The sequence below is a fragment of the Carassius auratus genome, chromosome 8 (assembly GCF_003368295.1).
Source record: "Carassius auratus strain Wakin chromosome 8, ASM336829v1, whole genome shotgun sequence".
NCBI classification, from domain to species: Eukaryota; Metazoa; Chordata; class Actinopteri; order Cypriniformes; family Cyprinidae; genus Carassius; species Carassius auratus.
Window position 1 is genome coordinate 3714089 of NC_039250.1, and position 23329 is coordinate 3737417.

Here is a 23329-nt window from a genome sequence, read left to right on the forward strand (position 1 = left end):
AAAAGTAATTAGAGTACTCTAACAAAGTAACGCGTTACCCGCAACACTGATATATATATATATATATATATATATATATATATATATATAGTTAAAGGGGTTTTCAACCATCAAAGTACAAAATGTAATACCGCTTTTCCCCAGCAATTCCCTGTACATTAAAATGTGTCCCGTGAGCAAACAATGGACTATAATACAATTTGACCATGATTTATAGAAGACACCCACTAAAATGTAATTCAGTAAAACAACAGTTCATATACTTCAAATTTTGTCAGGCATATTTACAACCAGAATCAATACGATGACATTAAAAGACTATTTAAAGATCACTGTGCAGCCCCAGAATGCTAATTAATGGTAATTTTAAATCTTTACCAATCTTTGCCTCTATCCTTCAAAATTTTGAAACGTTTTACTCATTTGTCAGGAAAGTTTTTAATCATTTAAATAGCCCCCCAAAAAAAAAATGCTATGGTCACATCTTTTGTATAAGTACAGTAGGGTTGTGCCGATAGACGATCGTATCGTGTATCGACAACAGTCAGTGATATCGACGTAAGCAGATGTCTCTGTTGATAGTCAGGACGCTATTAGGCTCATTCTCTTATAATAATAATAATAACAATAACTATTGTTACTTTTATTTTTATTAGGTGGCCTATTATTATTCGGCTATTAAACTCCCCAGCTATTTCACTTCAGAACCCCCCCCCCCCCCCCCCCCCCCACACACACACACACACACACATAGCACGCGCAAAAGATGATTAGAGTCTGTAGTTGCTAAAAAAGTCCACTTTGACTCTGAAAAATCGTTAAATCCATGAAAATGAAAGAGATAGAAAATAAAGTGTTGGTGTCACACACTTTTTACATTTAATGGCTGGTACACGGCAACACACTCTTCTCAAACATGAGAGATTATCTCTTTCATGGATTACAAATAAAGTAAAGACAAAATAATAACAAGGCGGCAGAGCGAATTTATCATCCATAGTGGTTCTCACAGTCCTTCTCTTCAAGACTGATCACTTAACGTATAACACTCACTATGTGGTGATTACGTAGAAAGACTGCATGAGAACCACTGTGGATGTTAAGTTCGCTCTGCCGCCTTATTATTTTCATGCACACTCCACTATAATGTGATGCCAAAATACATAGTTTTGGCCGTACAATCGTCTGCATATACAGTATAAAGTATTTCATTGCACTTTAACAAGTAATCTGAACGGCCTATACGTGTGCACTATTTTAAACGAGCCCTCACTGACTGAGTTTAATGCTAAAGTCATGTTAGAATGCATCTCATTCTTGTTTCTGTGGCGGTGCGTCAAGCTCGTCATAGCATAACACCAAATAGTTATGCTATGAAAAGCTCAAAGAGTCCCTCTCTTGCTCCACCCATGCACAATAATATTGTGTATCGTCGATCTCATGTGCTGACGATATCACGATTTGTAAAATTACCATATCGCCCAACACTATAGTACAGATCAGAATAAGTATGTTGGAAAATTATTTCAACACGTTTTGACATTATTTTCATAAAAATGAATTGAAATATTAAAGAACCAGTAAGATGAAAATTCTAAGCTTCCTATCACGGTTTATAAGTCCTGTACATTAGGTTTAAATCCATCCAAGGTTAAAAAACATTGTCATTTTGTCAAAATATAATTTTAAAATTACCTCAATTCTCAGAGATCCCCAAACGGTTCTTGCGAAGCTGTTCAAAAGATTCAGCTTCCTTAAACCCCACCTTTCGGTAGCATACTGTGTTCTGATTGGTCAACTAACATAGTCAGGTTTGATCAGGTTGTTCCGCACACAACTCCACGGTAAACTATGCGTTAGCATCTGTTTGGGGTGAATTATGTCTTATTCCTCTCACCGCGAAGCAAACAGTAAAATAAAAAACTTGAACAGTCTCGCTGCTTTTTCTTCTGTGTGGGTGTATTCAAGCCGCGCGCTTCAGTTTGAATCTGAATAGCGCATTCAGCGCGGGGGCATGGTCACATTAGATATAATGAAGGGAGACGTGAAAAACTGACATCGCGTTGTTTTCATATGGATTACTGTCACAGAATATCTGTTTTCGGCAGCACTAGTTTAGTTTTAAAGTAGACATGTCAAGCTTTCTATAGATATCTCTCTCATGTCTCTTCGATGAGTATTCACGGAGTTACACTTCATTTTAATGACGTGTTTGTAAATGAAGATCAGCGCAGATAAAGGCTGCAGACAGCACACATACTGATAAGACGCTCGGGAGAAAACGGACACATAACTTCATAATCATACTTCGTGTTGTGATTTGTAGATGCTTGTTGGTCTAAATAAAGTTGGTAATGAACCCTCTTTTATGGCCAAACGCTTTGAAAATCCCGCCTTGTACTCACCGAGATTAGAAAAGCAGTCATCAGTGAAATGTTGTGAACACAACAAAGGGGATTTGTTGTACTGCTCTGGTATTGTGGTAAAAATGAATTTTAGCCATTGGTTCTTCTGATTTTCATTCTTTGGCAGTGAAAATAAAACAAACTTGCCTTTACAATTAAAAACACACTGTCTCCTTGACAGGATGCTCTCACACCAACCAGAGCGTCTGTGTGGGGGGTGGGGCAGGTCAGAGTTCAGTTTCTCCCAAGACGGCAGGCGGAGATTATTATGCAAAGTGTTCCTAGTGACGTACATAGAGATGGGCAAAAGATTTGAAATCTATAACGACTCGTTTCAGCGATTCAGAGTCGACTCCTTACTTTAGAAGCCAATATCTTTATAAATCGTGTACTTTTTGGTTTAATTACTTTGTACATTGTTTACACAGATGGACAGCTACATCATACACTGTAATACAGGTAATTTTTGATTTCCCATCTGTGTGGCTCTTCAAAGTAGACAGTTTACTTGCATTGAATATTTTTTGTATGTGAAATCGAGCCCTCACTGACTGAGTTTAATGCTAAAGTCATGTTAGAATGCATCTCATTCTTGTTTCTGTGGCGGTGCGTCGAGCTCGTCATGAGGCGCGTGGTCCGGAGCACTGTATGACTGATTCGTCAGTTCAATTCAACTTTACTCCAAATATATTTTTTGTATGTGAAATCACTTCAGTACATTTAATTTGATGTTGATGATAACTGTGATATATATAGCAGCTTACTAACTGTGTGTGTGTCATTTATTTTTAATATCAGTTAATAAAAATTTTATGCATTGCATTTCTTCATTCATTAACCCCCCACCCCCCCCCCTGCATATATAATATTATTGCCCTTTCGTTGATTTTGATTGCTTCCAATTTCCCCATTTGTAGGTCTCTTTGCAAACAAAAATCTAAATGTAAATATATATTGTGGCTGTCAACAACAACAAAAAGTCAGTGTTTGATGAGAAAAGAGGATAAGAAGTCATTGAAACTCTTGTTCTCTTTCTTTTTCCTGGTGTGGCCTCATCAGCAATGAAATGAGTGCTTGTGGAGAGAGCAACAGAAACGCGCTTGTGTTGTCATCATCTCTGTCGGTGTGATGTCCAGATGATGTCGGTCGTGATTAGCCATGTTTTTTCCAGGAGTGCTGTGGCGTGTGCAGAAAATTCTAGATCTGGGTTTAAGTTAATTTCCATTGGGTCAGGAATGATGCCATCAGAATTGATTCTGAGCAGGGCTGGTGGACAAAGCGACACGATCACATCATCTTCATCTGTAATCGTCTCTTGAGACATTCACATGATGTCAGTGGTGATTGGGCATATTTTGCCACGAGTGCTATTGAGTCTACAAAGGATCGTTTTTCTTATGGCTAAAGAAGATGTAATCATGTAAGCTTTGTAAGAGAGTATAAACCCTTTTATTCTGATATAGATGTTGTTTCTGTTGCTGTTTCCCACAGTACTGGTATGAAGGGAATGAGATGGGAGACCTGCCTGTGGATTTCTCCATCGTATGGGACGGTGACTTTCCCATCGACAAGCCGTCAACCACGCGAGGTAAGAAATCTCACACTTCACCTGGCATTTCTAAAGCTAAGGAGAAGACATATTGAAGCTGTCCTCTTTAAGTTCATATTTTATCGACGTTCCCTGTGTCCTCTTGATGTGGGAAGTGTGTTACCTTTGTGTAAAGTAAAACTTAATGCATCTTTTATTTGATTTTACTTTATCTCTGTTCAAACACACTTAGTTAGTCAGGTGTTCTCTCAGTCGCCGTGATCTATTTGATTGATAACAGGGCGCCTGCCTGCTTCAGCCTTATATAACCTCACATTACTGCAGAGGATGGTGTGGAGTCCGCGTCCGTTAGCTTTGAACCCGTCCACACCGCTGTCCGTTTGCATTTACTCTGAGCACTTTGAGTAGTAAGAGTGGAAAGACCTCCTGGAGTCGATATATATATCTCTTGAGGAGAACTTCATCAGGTGTGCTATTACAGAGTGCTTTCAGAAGCAAGGGAGGAATAGAAAGTCACAGCTCACTGTGTGTCTGCAGATATACAATCTCTGTGCTAAATTATTGGTGTTGTGTGTTTATTAGGCCGTGATCGTGTTTTCAGTGGCCTGTCATTCTGAGCTCAGATGGCCAATTTAGCCTTGAGATCCACCTTCCCACAGCTACCATCAAAGATACCTCATTTTGGCCTAAAATCTAAACCACCATGACTTGTATTCTTTTTCAAGTAGAAAATCCCAAAATGTGAAGATTTTTGTCCGAGATGGCAGACAATGTAAGGTCAAATATTGTGCAAATATTTATAAATATTATGTTATTTTGTTATATCATATCATTATTATTGTTTTTAATATTTTAAGTGCACATAAAACTAAAAATCTATATTAAGTTAAATATCAAATTGTATTTAATATTTTATTTAATTTTATTATAAACTCAATTATAATACAATTAAATATAAATATTCCATAACATTTCATATTTATTTATTTTATATTTATAAATATATTATTAAAATATAATATAAGTGTATTATATTATTATGACGCATTTAATGTTATATTTTGTTATTGATATATTTTTATATTTTAAATGCCTATATGTGTAATATCATAAAATATTAAACCCCATAATCTAATATAATATAAAATACTGTATTTAGAAATATTATACTTTTATTAATACGGTCAAATGATTAATCGCGATTAATCACATCCAAAATAAACATGTTTGTTTGCATAATATATGTTTATTTTCTGTGTATATATATTATGTATATATAAATACACAACACATACAATATATATATTTAGACAATATAAAATAATACGTGTCTGTGTTTATATTTTCATAATCAATATTATGGATAAATATATTTAATAGATAAATATAACATATTTTTTTCTGAAATGTATACATGCATGCGTGTGTAAATATACACGGCACACATATATTATGTCAACAAAAACTTTTATTTTGGATGTGATTAATCATTTGACAGCACTAATTTTAGTAACTACAAATTTTAATCCTATTTTTAATATAAATATTGTTACAAAAAATAGGCAGCAAAAGTGGATGCCTCATAAGCTTGAATATGAAATTGTCTAAATATAAAAAAAATCTGTCAATATTTCCAGATTTTCTATACTATGAACATTGTGTCTTACTGACACTTTTAAACATTCAATGATTTTTTATATACATTATTTGCTTCTAGATGGGGTTATTTTTAGTTTTTTTTAATACAAATATATTTATTCACTACTGAAAAATGTTTAATTAAAAAACACTTAATAAGCTAAGCATATGTTTAGTCTCTAAACTAAAAATGAGTTGCTACCTGTGACCAACATTTCAAATCACTCACTTGCGGTTCTATATCTGTTTGGATGCTGTCTGTATAGATAATAACCAGCGAGTGAGCTCACTAGAGTTTGGAATAGAGCCATCGTGTATAGAATTGAACCTCTACACCCACTACAGCAGAACGCCTTGGTTTTCTGCTTCCTCGAGGCCTCGGGTCAGAGTTATTAGTGTGTGTGGGCAGCACATGAATCACGGCACAGTGAAAGCAGGCGTGGGTTTCGCCTCGGCTACCTTCCCCTTACAGTTCAATTATCGATTGGCACTGCACAGCTGGCACCACTCCAAACATGGCCTGCGTTTAACTGCCCAGCTGAGAGTACGGCTATATTCTCACTCTGTGTGTGTGTGTGTGTGTGTGTGTGTACGCAGCTCTCCTGTATAAGTGTGAAGCTCAGAGGGACAGCTGTGGACTCTGTCTGAAGGCAGACAGCAAGTTTGAGTGTGGCTGGTGTTTGGCCGATAAGAAGTGTCTCTTGAAGCAACACTGTCCATCACCCGAACACAACTGGATGCATCTTGGACGCCGCAACGTACGCTGCAGCCATCCCAGAATCACTAAGGTAATACACACACGTCATGTGAAAGCCATCCTTGTGTTCAGATGAGCCCTGACTAAAACATTAAAGTAAACGGCGAGGAAATACATGGATTATGTTAGGGACACTGAGTAGGTGGTAAATAATTTCTGTCAAGAATGAAAGTCATTTTATTATATTTATCTGTCAAGCATGAAAGTGGTCTCATAATATTATTATTTTATTATAAATCTTTTTTTTTCTTTTTTTGCTTATTCATCTTTATTTATTTTTTTAAGTTTTTACTTTTTTTTGTGCTGTCAAAAGATTAATCGTATCCAAAATAATAATTTTGTTTACAAAATATATGAATGTGCACTGTGTATATATATAAATAGACACACATACAGTATATATTTTTTTAATATTTACATTTATATATTCATATTATTGTAATTTATATTAGATATAAATATATTTAATATATAAACATAACATTTTTCTTTAATATATAAATGCATGTGTGTTTATTTATATATACATAATAAATCTACACAGTATAGACATTATGTAAACAAAAACTTTTATTTTGGATGCAATTTTCGTGATTAATCATTTGACAGCATTAGTTTTTTAATAAATATTATTAAATTATAATATTTTTTTCTTTATTGTTTACTTCAATTGTTTACATTTTTAGAGTTCCAATTGTTTAAGTTTTTTATCTTTATTATTTATTTATTCTTGAATGTCTTTTTATCCCATTTGTTTACCTTTTTTATTTTTTTAAGTAGAACATATTTATTTATTTATCTTTACCTTTGTAACATTTTGCAGTTTGCAAATATTCATTCATTCATTTTCTAAACAAACATTCATTTATCATTATTTATCTGTATGATTTATTTAATCATCAATATATCTTTAGTATGTAAAAATGTTTAATATATTAGTAATTTACTATTTTTAGAATCAAAACGTGTGTATTTATTTTCATTTATTAAAAGTTTTCTATATACCTTTTTCTTCATTAAAGGTGTCCTCAAAAGATGTTTTGTCTGACTTTTGTAGCCATATGTCATTTTTCATAAATTGTCCCTCAAAGTATGGTTAACAGCACAACTGAAATAGACAATCCTCCTACATGACAAATATCCCAGACTGCACCTTTCAACGTGGTGACCTTTAACACTCTTAGAATTTGTTTCTTTTATATCCTCCAATGAGAAGCTGTCATCTCTGTCTTTATAGATCCGGCCACTGACGGGGCCGAAGGAGGGCGGCACACGCGTGACCATCGAAGGAGAGAATCTGGGGCTTCAGGTTCGAGAGATCACTCATGTGCGCGTGGCGGGAGTTCGCTGCAACCCTGCTCAGTCTGAATACATCAGTGCTGAAAGGTGGGTTATGCTTCACGTGTTGCTAGTTAAAGAGATAGTTCACCCAAAGATGAAAATGTGCTGTTTATCTGCTTACCCCCAGGGCATCCAAGACGTAGCTGACTTTGTTTCTTCAGTAGAACACAAACTGACATTTTTAACTCAAACCGTTGCAGTCTGTCAGTCTTATAATGTAAGTTGATGGGAATCACGGCTAAAAAATACAATAAAGCACACAGAAAAAAAACCAACACAAACAAAACCAAATTAAACCCTGTGGCTCGTGACAATACATTGATGTGTAAAGACACAAAACAATCGATCTGTGCAAAAAAACGGAACAGTATGGAGCTCAGGACGCGCTTTGGAGAGTTCGAACAGTTTGGACATTGCGTGAATGAAAGGTAAAAAATTATATAAATACTGTTCAGTTTCTTGCACAGACCGATCGTTTTGTGTCTTTAAACATCAATGTATCAAAGCCGCAAGGTTTCATTTGGTTTTGTTTGTGTACTTTTTTTTGCGTGTGTGTTTTATTGTATGTTTTAGCCGTGATTCCCATCCACTTGCATTATAAGACTGACAGACTGCAACGGTTTCAGTTAAAAATCTCAGTTTGTGTGATACCGAAGAAACAAAGTCACCTACGTCTTGGATGCCCTAGGGGTGAGTAGTTAAACATCACATTTTCATCTTTGGGTGAACTATATCTTTAAGTTGAACTGGTTTTTGGACAGTGCCCAGTGCGAGAGTGATTTCTGTGTTTGTTCTTGTCCTGCAGGATTGTGTGTGATATGGAGGAGTCTCTGATGTCGAGTCCCCCTGGTGGTCCGGTGGAGCTCTGTATCGGTGACTGCAGCGCTGAGTATCGAACCCAGTCGTCTCAGATGTACTCTTTTGTGGTACGTCCTGTATTTCTTTGTTTAGGAAAGGCATATTATTTTAATATTATTTTAAGACATCTTGGCTGTCTCTTAGCCGAAGAATGTTGCCTTATCAGCCAATAATATGGAGTCCTAATGAATCCTAATTCAGTCCCATGATCCTGTGTGCAGTTCAGCGATTGGTTGAAAGAACAAATGCCATAGTGGTTGGAAAAAGTCAAAATGTCAATTTTTATTTATTTAGAATATTTAATGAATACAGTGCTTATTTCATTTTATTAAAATAGTTATGTAAAAATATATTTTATTCTTTAATTGTTTTTTTTTATTTAAACGATTATGTATAGTGATTTATTTATTCATTAAGTTATGTATAATTTTAAATATGTTTTAAATATGCATCTTTATCCTTTATATTATTTACCATTTAAGTATTAATTCATATTTAATATTTTTATTTTATTTATTATTTTACCATTATTTAGAATAACAAAAACATTTCTTTCATTCAACTTTTAGAATTTTTACTGTTTTATCTACAAATATTTAAAGACAAAAGTCTTTTTTAACTGAAAAGAAAATTTTGATTTATTCTTTTACTTTTTAAATTTTCATTTTAATTTATGATTCCATTTCTGTCAGAAAAAAGCCTTGTAATTTCTAAGCTCTGTGTGAATTTATAGAATATTAAATGTGATGACAAAACGGCACCTGACTGGCCCGGAGAGGCTTCTGCCTTCTATTTTACACATAGCGGTTATATTTTAATCATTCTTTTCATATTGATTCCCTTATCGCTGCTAACATTTTGTTTGTAGTGGTTTATGAGCAACTAATCAATACAAATCCATCCTTTGAGACTCAGCCAATCCGATGTTGCACGTGAAACCGATGAATCGTTAGGATTCCCACTCCTCCATCCCGTTAGCCAATCAAATCAACTGGTGGAGCCCATGTGATAATATAGTTGAAGGAAAGGGGGATGTAAAGAATTACACAATTACCCCTTCCTCCCTGCTGAGTTTTAAGTGGTGCCCAGCAGGAATAGGGCATTAGTCTATTATCCCGAGCCCAGGAGCTTTACACGCAAACACACACACACATAAATGGATGACCCTGCCTGGATTCCCTCAACATCTAATCAATAGCGTCCAGGCAGCTTCAGTTGTGCAGAAGGGTAAAGCAAATGAAAACACGCACTCTGACCAATTACACAGGTATGCAACTAATTACTGCGAGAGGACGGCGCCTGACAGGTCCTGCGTTGAAACAAACGAGCCCTGCACGGGGCGAGAGCAAACAGGACATTTCTATTACAGTGATGAGTGTAATCTCTTCATGTAGTACAGGAAAGAGGAAAACAAGCGCACGCTTGAGCGTCCGTATCGCGCTTCGTGAGCTCCATCTGTTCGTAAGTTAGCGCTGCTTTTCTCGTCCCTCTAGACTACGAGTTTTAACCGGGTGCGGCCGGAGAAGGGACCCGTGTCCGGCGGGACCAGGCTGACTATCTCAGGCCGACATCTGGACGCCGGGAGCAACGTGACCGTGTTTTTGGCCCAGGAACAGTGTCTGTTTGTCAGGTGAGCAGCGTTTCTGTCAGCTCTTAACCGGATCTTCCGGCGAGGATCACATCTGGGTCCCTCGGCATCTGTGGGATACAGTTGGGCTTTGGAGGAAGCGAGATCCGTCATATCCACATGAAATCGGATGAACGTTCGTGGCCGTCCTCAAATATGTCCACATGCTCCTGTGCCAGGAAGTTTTGCATTGCTAGTTGTGATTTTTAGCGAGCTGTGTGGTAATCAAAATGGAGAAACATCTGCTTAGAAGATATAAATTGTGAAATGTTATCAGTTCCTGGCTAAAAAGACCTGGTTTAGACTGGTTCACTAAACTCAGCTGGTGAATCTGGTCTATCTTACTGGGACAAAAAAAAAATTTTTTCTCTGAAATATGCAGTTTCTGTAATTATTAAACACTCATTTGTTCTAGACCATTAAATCTGACATTAAGGTGCATTAAACCCAGTCTGGTAGCAATTTATTGCAGAAAAGACCAGCATTTTTTCCCATTCAAGTTTAGACTGGTTCATTCTGGTCTAGTCATGCTAGAAACCAGCATCCACAACACATTAGAGGTCCTCTCAGCCATCTCAGAAACAGCTTAAACCAGACTAAGATGGCTAGCTGGTCTCCCAGCCTGGGCAAGATGGTTAAGCTGGTCTGTTTTGATGGTTCTGAGACGGTTTAGGCTGTTTATGTAGTCCGGCTTTGATTCTTTGTTTAATAAAACGTCATGTTTTGTTCGAACAGGAGAACAGTGCGTGAGATAGTGTGTGTGACGCCACCCTCAGCATCAGGTTCTGGTGCTTCATCTGTCAAGCTGTTAATTGACAAGGCCGAAGTCACCAGCGTTACGCATTACATTTACTCCGAAGATCCAACCATAATCAGCGTGGAGCCCAACTGGAGCATCATTAAGTATGTTAACACAATCTCACACACGCTTAATAACTCTGTTCCAAACCCAAGAGAGATTCTGATGTCTACACAAGCTAATATGTCTGCAGCATCCAAAGCCTAATAGAATTTCAGAAATGAATGAATTGAAATGCTGCACGTGGGCAGAAACTCACTCAGCCGTTTCCAATAGAGAGTTAGCATATGTCAATGACGCTGTAGTCTGATTAGCACAAAGATACAGACATATAGCAAGCTCAAGTACTGATGATAAAAATAGTTTGAGTGCGATGAAATAGATACAAGAAATATAGTTGGCCCGCCATCTGAAAATAGAATTGGTGCAGCACTTATTTCATAATTTTGCTGCTTACTATTCACTGAAACCTAAATTCTGACTCGCTAGCAATACACTATAGACATATACGAGTGTTGTTTGTTTGTTCTGATAGTGGCAGCACCACCCTCACGGTCACAGGAACCAATCTGCTAACCATTCAGGAACCCAAAGTCAGAGCCAAATATGGAGGAGTGGAGACCACAAACGTGAGTTCCCCACCAGCTGTCCTTCTCCTCTCTGTCCCCACCATCATTACGAACAGCTTGTTGTTTACGGGATAAGAACTCATGTCTGGATGTTCCTCTGTAGGTTTGTACGTTGGTGAATGACTCTGTGATGACGTGCTTGGCTCCGGGCATCATCTACACCAAACGCCAGGTCCCAGATTTCGGAGTTCATCCGGATGAGTTCGGCTTCATCCTGGACCATGTGTCCGCCCTCCTCATCCTCAATGGAACTCCTTTCACATACTATCCAAACCCCACCTTTGACCCCCTTGGGATTGCTGGGATTCTGGAGGTCAAGCCAGGATCGCCCATCATCTTGAAGGCATGACCTTTTTCATAATCTCCTCATCCTGTATTTACATCTTTTTAATTTGCATTTTGACGAAAAAGTCATATTTCACTCAAAAATATTTTGCCCCCCCAGAATTATAAAATGCAGAATTATAAATATTTATTATGCAATAAAAATAACTTTATAAATTGTTTTTTTTTTTATGCGTACATTAAATTCAGTAATACACTAAATGCTACCAGAATGTTCACCTATAATTTACAAAAGTATTTAAAAATGTAAACTATTTTTACTGTATAAAAAAAAAATGAAAGGGTTTAAATGTGCTGAACTGTATGAAAAAAAAAGTCATAATACAAAAAATCTGAATTTTCTTAAACATTTGAAACGTAAAATATAGTATTCTTTTTTAAAAGCTTTTAAAAAATATATTTAACAAAGAATTTTATATATATGTATGAAATAATTATTTATACATGAAAGTTATATATAATATATACATATTTTATATGACAATTTTCATGACATTTAAATTCATTTAAAAACATAAAATTATGTTGATCATGTTTGGTAAATTCATTTTTCTGTGCCTTCATCTGTAAACAGGGCAAGAACCTCATCCCCTCTGCTCCTGGCAACGCCCGCCTGAATTACAGCGTGATGATTGGAGAAACGCCCTGTCTGTTAACAGTCTCTGAATCTCAGCTGCTCTGTGATTCACCAGATCTGACCGGAGAGCAGCGAGTGATGGTGAGGATCATGCAGCTATGACATTTCTCCATAATGCATTATAAACAGCAAAACATGCTCACCTCTCATTGCACTGACTGAGAATTTATGGCTCCGTATTTATTGTATATCAACCAATAAATGTGGCAGCAAACGAATGGACGGCTGTAAGATGGCAGAAATGCTGAATGTTTGGTTTGCATGGACTCTGGCATTGTGCCTCTCATTTAATCAATCTCTTAATAAGCCACTGCCGCATGGCCATTTTTTACCTTAATGCTAAAGCGGAAAACATAAAGGTCAACTGGAAGTGGCTCGCCGTGCATTAAGTACTTATTAGGATTATAGGGAGCGCTGATACAAGCAATTTCCCACGTAATCTAGCTATCTGCTCTCCTGGCAGCTCGTACAATTATTACAAACAGCAGACAGGAATCCTTCATAACCTTCCTGTGCCCTGACATATGCTTAGAAGGAGCATTTGAGACACGTTCAGCCTCCTTTATTGATAATAACTGCTTTCATTAATGGTCATTGCTCAGGAAAACCTCACTGTTATTTTTGCTCATACTTGTGTTAGTCATTTGAACGAACTCTTGACCTCAAGTATTCAACTTTAACACGTTTGATCCTGCACCGTTTGTGCTACAGACACAAATAATGCCTCAAATCATCTGGCTTTTTGAGTAGCCGTGTCATTTCAATATTTGAAATATGACTGAATCAAAACGTATATATGAAGGATTAAACGGAAACAAATTACAAATGCTTACTATAAAGTTATGAACTGACATTGTAATGTGTATGTTAACGTATGTGTATGTTCAGAATAATATAATGTACATGAATGTGATGGATGGATGGATGGATAGATACATTTTTATCTATTTATCTATTAAGGCCGTTCACACCAAGCACGATAACGATAAAGATAACGATAAAGATATATTTCTAAAAATCGTTCTCAATATTAAAGAATAGCGGCGTCCACAGCACAACTATAACGATAAAGGCACAGAGAAACAATATCGTTGGAATCACTTTCAGAACCATTTTATTTTGTGATGAATGATAAAAACATTGCCAACCAATCAGAATCAATCCTGCTGTAATGAGCTCGAGAATTTAAAGCAGCAGACGCGCATCCATTTAGAATACACAAACAATATCGTTCGCTGGTGTGGACGCTAATATCGTTATAGTTATCTCTATAGTTATCGTTCTTGGTGTGAACGGGCCTTAAATCTGTTTATATAGTAATCTATTTTATAATCTTATTTATAATCTAATCAAATCAGTGAAACATGAAATGAACGATTTGCTATCAACATAAAGATTCGCACCTCAGTCTGAACTACATAGCAACGCCCCAGCACACACTTTTGCATCCTGACATGAATTTCTTTAGAAAATTTAGTTTTGGTTATTAAATCGCTGAGTGTTTTGCCAATACTGTTTCCTGAATACAAACCTTGGTGCAGTAATTACTTTCAGAACTGACCAATATCGTCACAACAAGTCAATTCTAATCAAATCCGGGACCTGTTCCTCTCCATGTAAGGTATACATTCACATTATACCACTTAATTCGATCCAACACCTTCCTGTTTGATTGATTATCACTAACTCTGTGGACAGATTATTCAGCTGAGTTCCAGTTTGTGAATCTACAGTGTAGAGAAACACCCATAAAAAGGGAAAAAAGATTGAGAGAGAGACATAGTGGGATCCAGAGTGCTGGGATCACTCGGCTAATGACCTGACACATATCGACAGCGCTCCATGATTCACTTTATTCCCCTCTATCACCGAGTCTCAATAATTCATGCAGCCACGCGGGGCCCGAGCAGTCGCAGAAAGGTGAAACTCGTTAGGACAGACGGCTGGATGCCGCGTTTAATTGGTCCGCGAATAGCGCAAGGCCGAGCTCCCGGTACATGCCTCAGTCGGACCCCAGTCTCTGACTAGACCTCTATTACCTGCTGATTTCTGCCTAATTGCCTGCACACCTGTGCCAAAGTGGCTTTCTGAAGTAATTTGATGTGGATTATTGGTCACGGTGTCTGACGGAGGCATGAGCGATTGTTCTCGCGCCGCAGGTGGAGGAACGAGACGTGAACGCGTCGAACAAGTGCATAATTCTGTGGTAATTCTAATTGCGAGCTGATTTCATTCAAGAAGAAACAGTATGAGTGCCCTCAGCAAATCAAAAGCCCTCATTATGAAACACTAAAGATAGATTGAAGGGCCTGGTGCTCAGCCCATACTAATAGATTCTTTTGTCTGTGCATGTAGATTCTCGTGGGCGGCCTGGAATATTCTCCTGGAATGCTTCACATCTATTCCGACAGCACTCTCACGCTGCCCGCCATCATCGGGATCGGAGCCGGCGGCGGTGTCCTCCTCATCGCCATCATCGCCGTGCTCATTGCCTACAAGCGCAAGACACGGGACGCCGACCGCACGCTCAAACGCCTACAGTTGCAGATGGACAATCTGGAGTCCCGGGTGGCGCTAGAGTGCAAGGAAGGTAAGATTTGGGGGTAGTTCAGCATCTGTGGTGCATATGGCCCATGCCAAGCTGTTCCACACAGGTGTGGAGAGTGTTTTAATGAGCTACTAATGGTTTTAACCCATAGGATAAATCAAACGGAGCTGTGATGTATTGTTTTATTGTGCGCGAGGTCTCCCGTGGGCGCCGAACGGGAGCGAGTCGGATGCGTTCTCGCACTGCAGTAGCCTGGATTCTTGCAGAGTTTGATGCAGTCTTTGTGGAGGGATTGAACTGGGTCATGACGTCATAATGTCCTCATCCTTTGATACCGGTTTTATTCATGCCTTTAAAAGGATCTGTAGCTCAGGCAGAGACTGTGCTGTGTTATTTATGCATTTGTTAAAAGAATGCCATGAGATACTGGAATGAATGCATGCGGATGCAACAATTTTATAGGTTTTTTTTTCATTCCTGTGTTTTGTTTGTGGGCATAGTTTCCCAGAGACTGAAACTGTTTGCATTCATTTCAGAAGTGCTGACATATATAGAGAGAGGGAGAGAGAGAGCAAAAACTATTTTGATAAATGCATTAAATTGATCAAAAGTGTCAGTAAATACATTTAATATGTTACAGAAGATTTCCATTGCAAATAAATACTTTTATTTTAAAATTTGTTAATCAAATAATCCTGAAAAAAGTATCTCTATTTCCACAAAAATATTAAGCAAATGTTTTCAATATTGATGATAAGAAGAAATCAGCATATTAGCATGATTTCTGAAGTGATCATGTGACACTAAAGACTGGAGTAATATCTCCAGTCTGATACTTCCAGTATAAATTCAGTTTTGCCATTACAGGAATAAATAACATTTTATAATGTATTCAAATATATTTCAGTATAATATTTGTGAGTGTGTGTGTGTATACAGTGTGTATATATATATATATATATATATATATATATATATATATATATATATATATATTAGTAAATATTGTTTTTTATTCTGAAACATATGATGTTTTACGTATAATTTAGTAATAGCAGAAATACAAAATATAATCATTTTACATACTGTAATACTGAACTCTGAAAAAAAAATCAAGAACAGTCAATATTACTGTGCAAAAAAACCCAATTACAGAGAAAAATGTTTATATTTTCATGTTTTCAATCATTGATAGATAATTTAATTTAATCTCCCAAAACTGATTCTGTGATTGATGTAAAAACTGCCCTATTAGAAAAGAAAATGGTGTTTGATTAACATCAACAAAACAACAAGCTACACTGAAAAGTTGCAAAGGAAACCAATTCAATTCAAATCTTTAGTTGATAAGAACTCCCTAATATTTTTCAATTTCTGTCTAATGAAGTTCCTAAATTTAATGAGGATGCAAAATTGAAATGACACAAAATAATTTTTTTTTTACCATATTGTAGCTAATGCCATTAATCTCCAAATATGGTGAGATATCCCCCTGGTATATCAGTCTGTCACAGCATATGAGGTGTTCTTCAGAGTCTGATGGATGCATATCTCTTCTGTTCTTTATTACTCTCAGCATTCGCTGAGCTGCAGACAGACATCCAAGAGCTGACAAACGACATGGACGGTGTGAAGATCCCTTTCCTGGAGTATCGTACCTACACCATGAGAGTGATGTTCCCTGGCATCGAGGAACACCCGGTTCTAAAGGAGCTGGACGTAAGGGAACTTTTAAAATCTCCTGGTTCGATTTCTGTCACCAGGTGTCATCTGTCACTTGCAAGTGCCTATAAGTAGGTTACTACAACTCATAGACCATGTTCTTTTAATCCTCCTGCCAAAAAAAGAAAGCAGAAAAAACCCTAGATGTGCTTTAAAAAGATCCCCTAAGCTCTGAAGCTACGGTGCTGCTGTCTCAGTAGTGAGCTTCAGAGCGAACGCCCCTCTTTCAGCATGCTTTTTAATTAAAACCTCAGGCAGAATGAAATCAGCAGCCCTGCAAGGCCCTGGTGGAATAGCCATCTAGAGACGTGCCTTACCAAAAACATTTTTGAAAATAGTCAGCAAAGAACAATTAAATCTCACCGCAGCAGAGATTTTTTTCAAGTATGCATTCAGGCAACATTGTTGCGCATGTTTCTCTCATCTCCTTCCTGTCTGGCATTTCCATCCTCAGTTTTTGTTCTCCTGCTTTTTCTTCGGTTTAATCAAATGTTCCCTCTCCTCTCAGTCTCCGGCTAATGTGGAGAAGGCCCTGCGCTTGTTTAGTCAACTGCTGAACAACAAGATGTTCCTGCTGACCTTCATCCACACACTAGAGGCTCAGAGGTCCTTCTCCATGCGGGATCGTGGCAATGTGGCCTCCCTCCTCATGGCGGCGCTGCAGGGACGGATGGAGTATGCCACTGTGGTTCTCAAACAGCTCCTTGCTGACCTGATCGAAAAGAACCTGGAGAACCGTAACCACCCCAAACTACTGCTTAGACGGTAATTTTGGAGCATGGCAGTTCCTCCAATGTTACTATGATTCCTCACCACACTTGTTAAAAATTAGCAAGGACCTAGCAACCCCAGAATGGCTTAGAAACTGCATAGCAATGCACTGGAAACCACTCAGAATACCTTACAACACTACATTACCACATAGCAGCATGCAAAAAAAAAAAACTAAATACTGCACCCTGAACACCCTAGCAACCACCCAAATGCCTTAGCAACCACCGAAAACATCTCAGTAACCACATATCAACATGCTAAAAGAACATTTTAGCAGCCACCTAGCAATGCCCTATGAACCACCAGAACAGCTTACGACATTTTACAACCACACAGCAGCTTGCAAAAAAACCATGCAGACAACCTTATCAACTGTACAGAAAGGCCCTAGCAACCACCCAGTATTGCAATCACCCAGAACACTTTAGCGACCACATAGCAACGTGCTAAAAACCACATTAATAGCCACCTAGCAATACCATAGCAACTGTTCAGAACACACAACAGAACTCGTGAATTGCGTTTTTTGTTTTTTTTTTCAGAACTGAGTCGGTGGCTGAGAAGATGCTCACTAACTGGTTCACGTTCCTCCTGCACCGATTCCTCAAGGTTTGTGGTTTATGAGTTTTAATAACATGCTATGTAAAGTCCTACATGAAATCAAACTGCTCTGTGGCTAACTAGCATCTTTTTGCAAGAAGATTTTGGTGCGCTGATGTTTTTGATGGCCTGACTCATCACAGAGCCTGCTAGTAAATCTCGCTAAAGCCTATGCTTAAGATCGCGACTCAGGAATGCCACGGCTTCCGCCCAACCCTGAAATCAGCTGCGTGGAGGGCACTCGTTCAATCCCACATCCTGTCAGGTGTTCCACCAGGATGACCCAAACGCCGCTGACATAGGCTGAAGCAGATCGAGATGGCTATTAGCGCTAAGGGCGGGAACATCAGGCCCTTTGTGCATTCAAGGCTGCAATTGCCTTGCGGAATGTAGCTCTGGCCGGCCGCCCAGTGTCTTTACGACCCATCAGTGCAGATGTTAAAGTGTTTTGACCACAATACAGGCCTCTAGGAGTAATTACCACGAAATGCCTTCTCGGTACGGCTCCGTTACTCTTCCTGGGTGTGTACTTGTAATTTCATATATACAGTATCATGAGCCAAAGCATTCGGTATGTGTATGATGGAATGTACATCATCTTATTAACAAGCTTTTAATATTACAACATATACTCAGTGAACTTTCAGGCAAGGTTCTCTCAAAGCTCTGAACAAATGTTCTTCCAGTAATCTTAACAGAGCTTTCATTCAAAGTTATGCTGCTTTCAATAACGTTCAAGAAACACCTTAAATCTTCTGGACTAGTGTTATGGCTATTTGATTTGATTGTTTTGGGGCTTAACAGTCCATTTTCATTTTATGCTTTCACTCTTTAAGTTCACTTTTAGATTTTACGAAGAAAAGTCATGCAGGTTTAGAACAAAATGAGGGTGTGTAAATCATAGAATTTTCATTTCGTGGTGACTTATACCTACAAGGGTAACAAATATTTGCTAACAGATATTTAGGGCTTCCTCTTGTGCTGTCAGTTCGTGTCATCTGAATTTACACTGTGAAACCTGGCTCGGATCCCGTGACACATATCTGTTGTGTCATAACATGGTCTAATGGGCAGACTATGAAGAGCAGACAGAGCCAGAACGCCGACAGCCTTTAAAAGCAATAGAAAGATGAGGATTTGATGTATATATTAAGACTAAATGTTTCGGAGGCTGGTTGTTTAGAATTACTTCCAGTTAGGCTTGCAATGGATGCTGGGTAACCCTCTCTTGCCTGCGTTAAAAGAGTGTGATTCAGGATGTCATGCTGTAATTAATAATGTCAAGCTGATCTTGCCTAAGAACTAAATAATAGCCTCCCCTCCGTATCGCTGTTTAGTCATCAAACGCTTTTAAGTGGGTAATTGGAGACTTCTCCAAACTTCACAAATGTCCTCTGAAAAGAACTGTGATCGGACGCGTCTTTCATTCTCACGGCCGCGCTTTCTTTCTCTGAACGCTCGCCACCTTGTTTCTCTTTTTCGCTTCCTTTTGGTCAGAACACATCTTTTCTCTCTGCTTTCATAGCTTCTTCCTCTGTATTTAAAGGTGCAATTAGGCGTTTTCGAATTGTGTGAAAATTACAGCTCGTTGGGATTTTATTGAATTGATGTTCTGTGGTATTTCGCACAGGAAGTCGTCTCGAGTTCTTCTGCGTGTTCTTTAAAGGTAAAAGGTTTTAAAGGAGACACGTAATGGAAAACATGATTTCCTTGCTCTTTTGGAAATAAAAGCACTGAGGTTCTACAAAGACATACTAAAATGTTCATAACACAAAGCTTGTGTTTATGAGACGCAAACACTGTTTTGAATAGGATTTGTTTCCTTTTCAGTGTTTTTATATTAGTTATCATCATAGTGATTTGAATTGGTTTGGGATCTCTAGTTTTTATGTGTACATTACTGTTCAAAAGTTTGCTGTTGGTTAGATGCAAAGCTGAACCACTCCAGCCTTCAGTGCCACATAATCTTTCAGAAATCATTTTAATATGCTAGCTTGCTGCTCAAGAAATATTTCTAATTAATAGCGATGCTGAAATTGTAATATTTGATCATGTATATTTATTATTAAATTTTTTCTGTATTCTTTGAATAGAATAAATATCAACAATAAACAAAAATTTAATGCAAAATTTATTTCACTAGTGTAGTCTTTACTAAAGATAAACAAGGTGAACATTTAAAAAAAAAATACAACTTTTTAAACTTTTGACTTTATTTCTGATTCATGAAATTCACTGAAATAGTTAATTAGCTCAGTATTTTTATGGATGTTATATATGCATACATTAACCCGAATGGATTGCTTAGCCAATCGTAACAGGTATTTTTATTTATATAGAGGTCTTAAAGGTACAGTAGCAAAACACAGCTTGTTAAATTCTGTGGATCAGTGAGAATGTGGAAAATGAACATATGAAACTTTGTTGGAGGAGACCTTGACTAACATGATAAGTGGACTTTAGGGAGAAAATAAAACGCTTCAGAAGTGTAGAATATGACCTCTCTCTCTCTCTCTCTCTGTGCAGGAGTGTGCTGGCGAGCCTCTGTTTATGCTGTACTGTGCTATAAAACAGCAGATGGAAAAAGGTCCCATAGACGCCATCACAGGAGAGGCCAGATACTCCCTGAGCGAAGACAAGCTCATCCGACAGCAAATCGACTACAAGCAGCTGGTCAGTGTTCCCGTGGTGACGCTCTCTCACATATCCCATAATCCCTCTTCCTGTCTCCCAGCACTGCCTGCCTCATTGAAGACCACAAGCGTTTGACTTCAGCTCAAATATACGTTTGAAAAGTACCAAAACACTACAAAAGTTTTGCTTCCAGCTAGAAATTAAATCTATAAATAATAATACCAGTATTGTTTTAGGGTACCGTTATAATTATGTTCATAGTTTTCTCTTTAGTTTTAGTTAAAGTTTTAGGACTTGTGTTTTTGGTTTTAGTTTTACCCTGACTAATACTTAATTTAATATTACTAATATATGCTTTCCAAGGTCTTTTCACACCAAGTCCAAGTTTTTGGTATGAATAACATTGTAATATGAATCAAATGCATTTGTATGAAATATAATACTACAATATTACTGTTTTTCAGTTAGTATTTTATTTTAAAGGCTTTGTCGTCATCTCAATAGCTGTCGTGCATATATTTAATATTTTATGGCAGTATTCTGTCTGCATTTGTAAGAACAATGCAAGATCCAATATCTTTTTCTTTCTGGTTCTGACTAAGATCTGGTTCTTAATTCAGAATCCTAGTGGTCATTAGTGTCCCATTGGCCTTAGATACGTAAGTTATAACGTGACTTTCAGAGCAGTTTGTCAGAGTTGGCGAAACAGGGACAAAGGTGAATTGAGAAAAAACAAAGAAGCTCCTGATCAGAGCTTGTAATGCCTGAAAAAATCTAAGTATTTATCATGGCACTCATAAAACAACCCCAGTGCTCCTCATTTATCTCAGCAGACAGCCAGGAAATACAGCGGCTGATTTACACGCTCTCTCTCGCATACACAAACATGACTACACTAAAGAGCATATTTACTGTCTGCGCCGACAGAGTTCTGTGCATTGATTTTGAATGGAACAATACGAGCCGACCAATGAATGAGCTTTAATCTATGGCTCCTCAGTGGTAGTTAAAGCTATAGGGCAGCTCATCAATTCAACAGTATTCAGGATAGATCAGCTTAGGGCAATCAATACGTGGCACAGTTATTCAGATGTCTTGGCTGTCACCCCTAAAGAGAGGACCCTAGGGGCCGTCCGAAAAGGTGGGGCTCACCTGTAACACAGCGTGTATCTTGATGTATTCATTAGGAGTGTAAATATTTGCCCTCGTTTCGGTTCTTTGTAAAAAAAAAAAAAAAAAAAAAAAAGTGACACGTCATGAATTATAAATTAGATTGTTCCAGTTCTGAATGCTGATTGGTCCATTTAGCTTAGCATATTTAACTGTATCCCTCTTGATATTTAATTGTGAATGGTAATTTCTGACATATTATTACATTTAGATTGTCTTTGTCATGTCTAGCTCCGTTTTAATGGCTACGTTAATGTGCAGTATTTATCACATAGAGTTGTAATAATAGTAATAGTAATGATAATAAATATTATTATATTTATTCATATATATTTTTTATATATATTATATATTATGATATCTTAATACATATAATTATTCTAATTTATATAATAATAATTAGTAGTAGTAGTAGTAGAATTTACATACTAATAAAGAATTGTTGCCAGCATAGTATATACTGTATGTGATATGAAATATATATTATAATCATATATCTATATATATTATGTAATATTTATTTAGGTATTAGCCAGCATTTTTATATTGATGCAACCATAGTATTTATGTTATTTTCATATATAAATGTTATTAATATATACTATATATAATTCTATATTAGTATAATAATAGTAATCATGTAACAATGTAATCAATTCAGATTGAGGCAGCAGTCAATACATTTTTATATCCCTAATGTTCATTTAAATGTTTATAGTGAATAAAATGAAGATGTTTCATACAAAAGAGATTTCAAAACTACACTTGTACTCTATGTACTCTTCATTTGAGCATTAAACATCTCCGCTGTGCCAGGAACTCTGCCTGTGGGTGTGTGAACACGTGCTAAAGGACACACTAAAGTCACCTTTACACACACTCATCTTCACACACTCTCTCACACACATACACAGCCAGAGACGAGAACTGATCTTTATGGTGTTAAGCTTTCGTAAAACCCTCATTTCCTCCAAGCTCTGAGTTTCAACCCAATCCCGCTACTAAACCAACACCGGATGTCCTAAATATAGCTGGGCTCCGTCTCCGAGAGAATTCCGTAATTTACTGTGTAATTGGGTTTTAATCACAAACTCCTCGCGTGTGAGCCGCGGCTGGAGGGGAGGAATTGCCAAGAGCTAATGATCAGCGAGTAGCCGCGATTATAGATGCACAGTCGCGCACCAGTGCCAGCTGCATTGTTTTAATCACACGATTAACGCGGCCCAAGCGCACAAAAGCTATTCTCATGAATTTATATGGACTGTTGTCACGGTGTGAATGGAGATATATCAAAGC

The 23329-nt window shown here is 37.4% G+C and overlaps 1 protein-coding gene across 1 annotated transcript in view; it reads left to right on the forward strand.

Moving 5' to 3' along the window:
* Nucleotides 1-23329, forward strand: part of plxna3 (plexin A3) — a 160050-nt gene that overhangs the window by 125502 nt on the left and 11219 nt on the right. The window contains exons 11-24 of the mRNA XM_026269114.1: nt 3897-3993; nt 6190-6380; nt 7587-7735; nt 8496-8616; nt 10042-10178; nt 10911-11078; nt 11510-11603; nt 11707-11946; nt 12523-12666; nt 14941-15175; nt 16710-16852; nt 17364-17620; nt 18172-18238; nt 20756-20902. Of these exons, the coding sequence (XP_026124899.1) occupies nt 3897-3993; nt 6190-6380; nt 7587-7735; nt 8496-8616; nt 10042-10178; nt 10911-11078; nt 11510-11603; nt 11707-11946; nt 12523-12666; nt 14941-15175; nt 16710-16852; nt 17364-17620; nt 18172-18238; nt 20756-20902 (2190 nt within the window). The remainder of the gene's footprint in view (nt 1-3896; nt 3994-6189; nt 6381-7586; nt 7736-8495; nt 8617-10041; nt 10179-10910; nt 11079-11509; nt 11604-11706; nt 11947-12522; nt 12667-14940; nt 15176-16709; nt 16853-17363; nt 17621-18171; nt 18239-20755; nt 20903-23329) is intronic.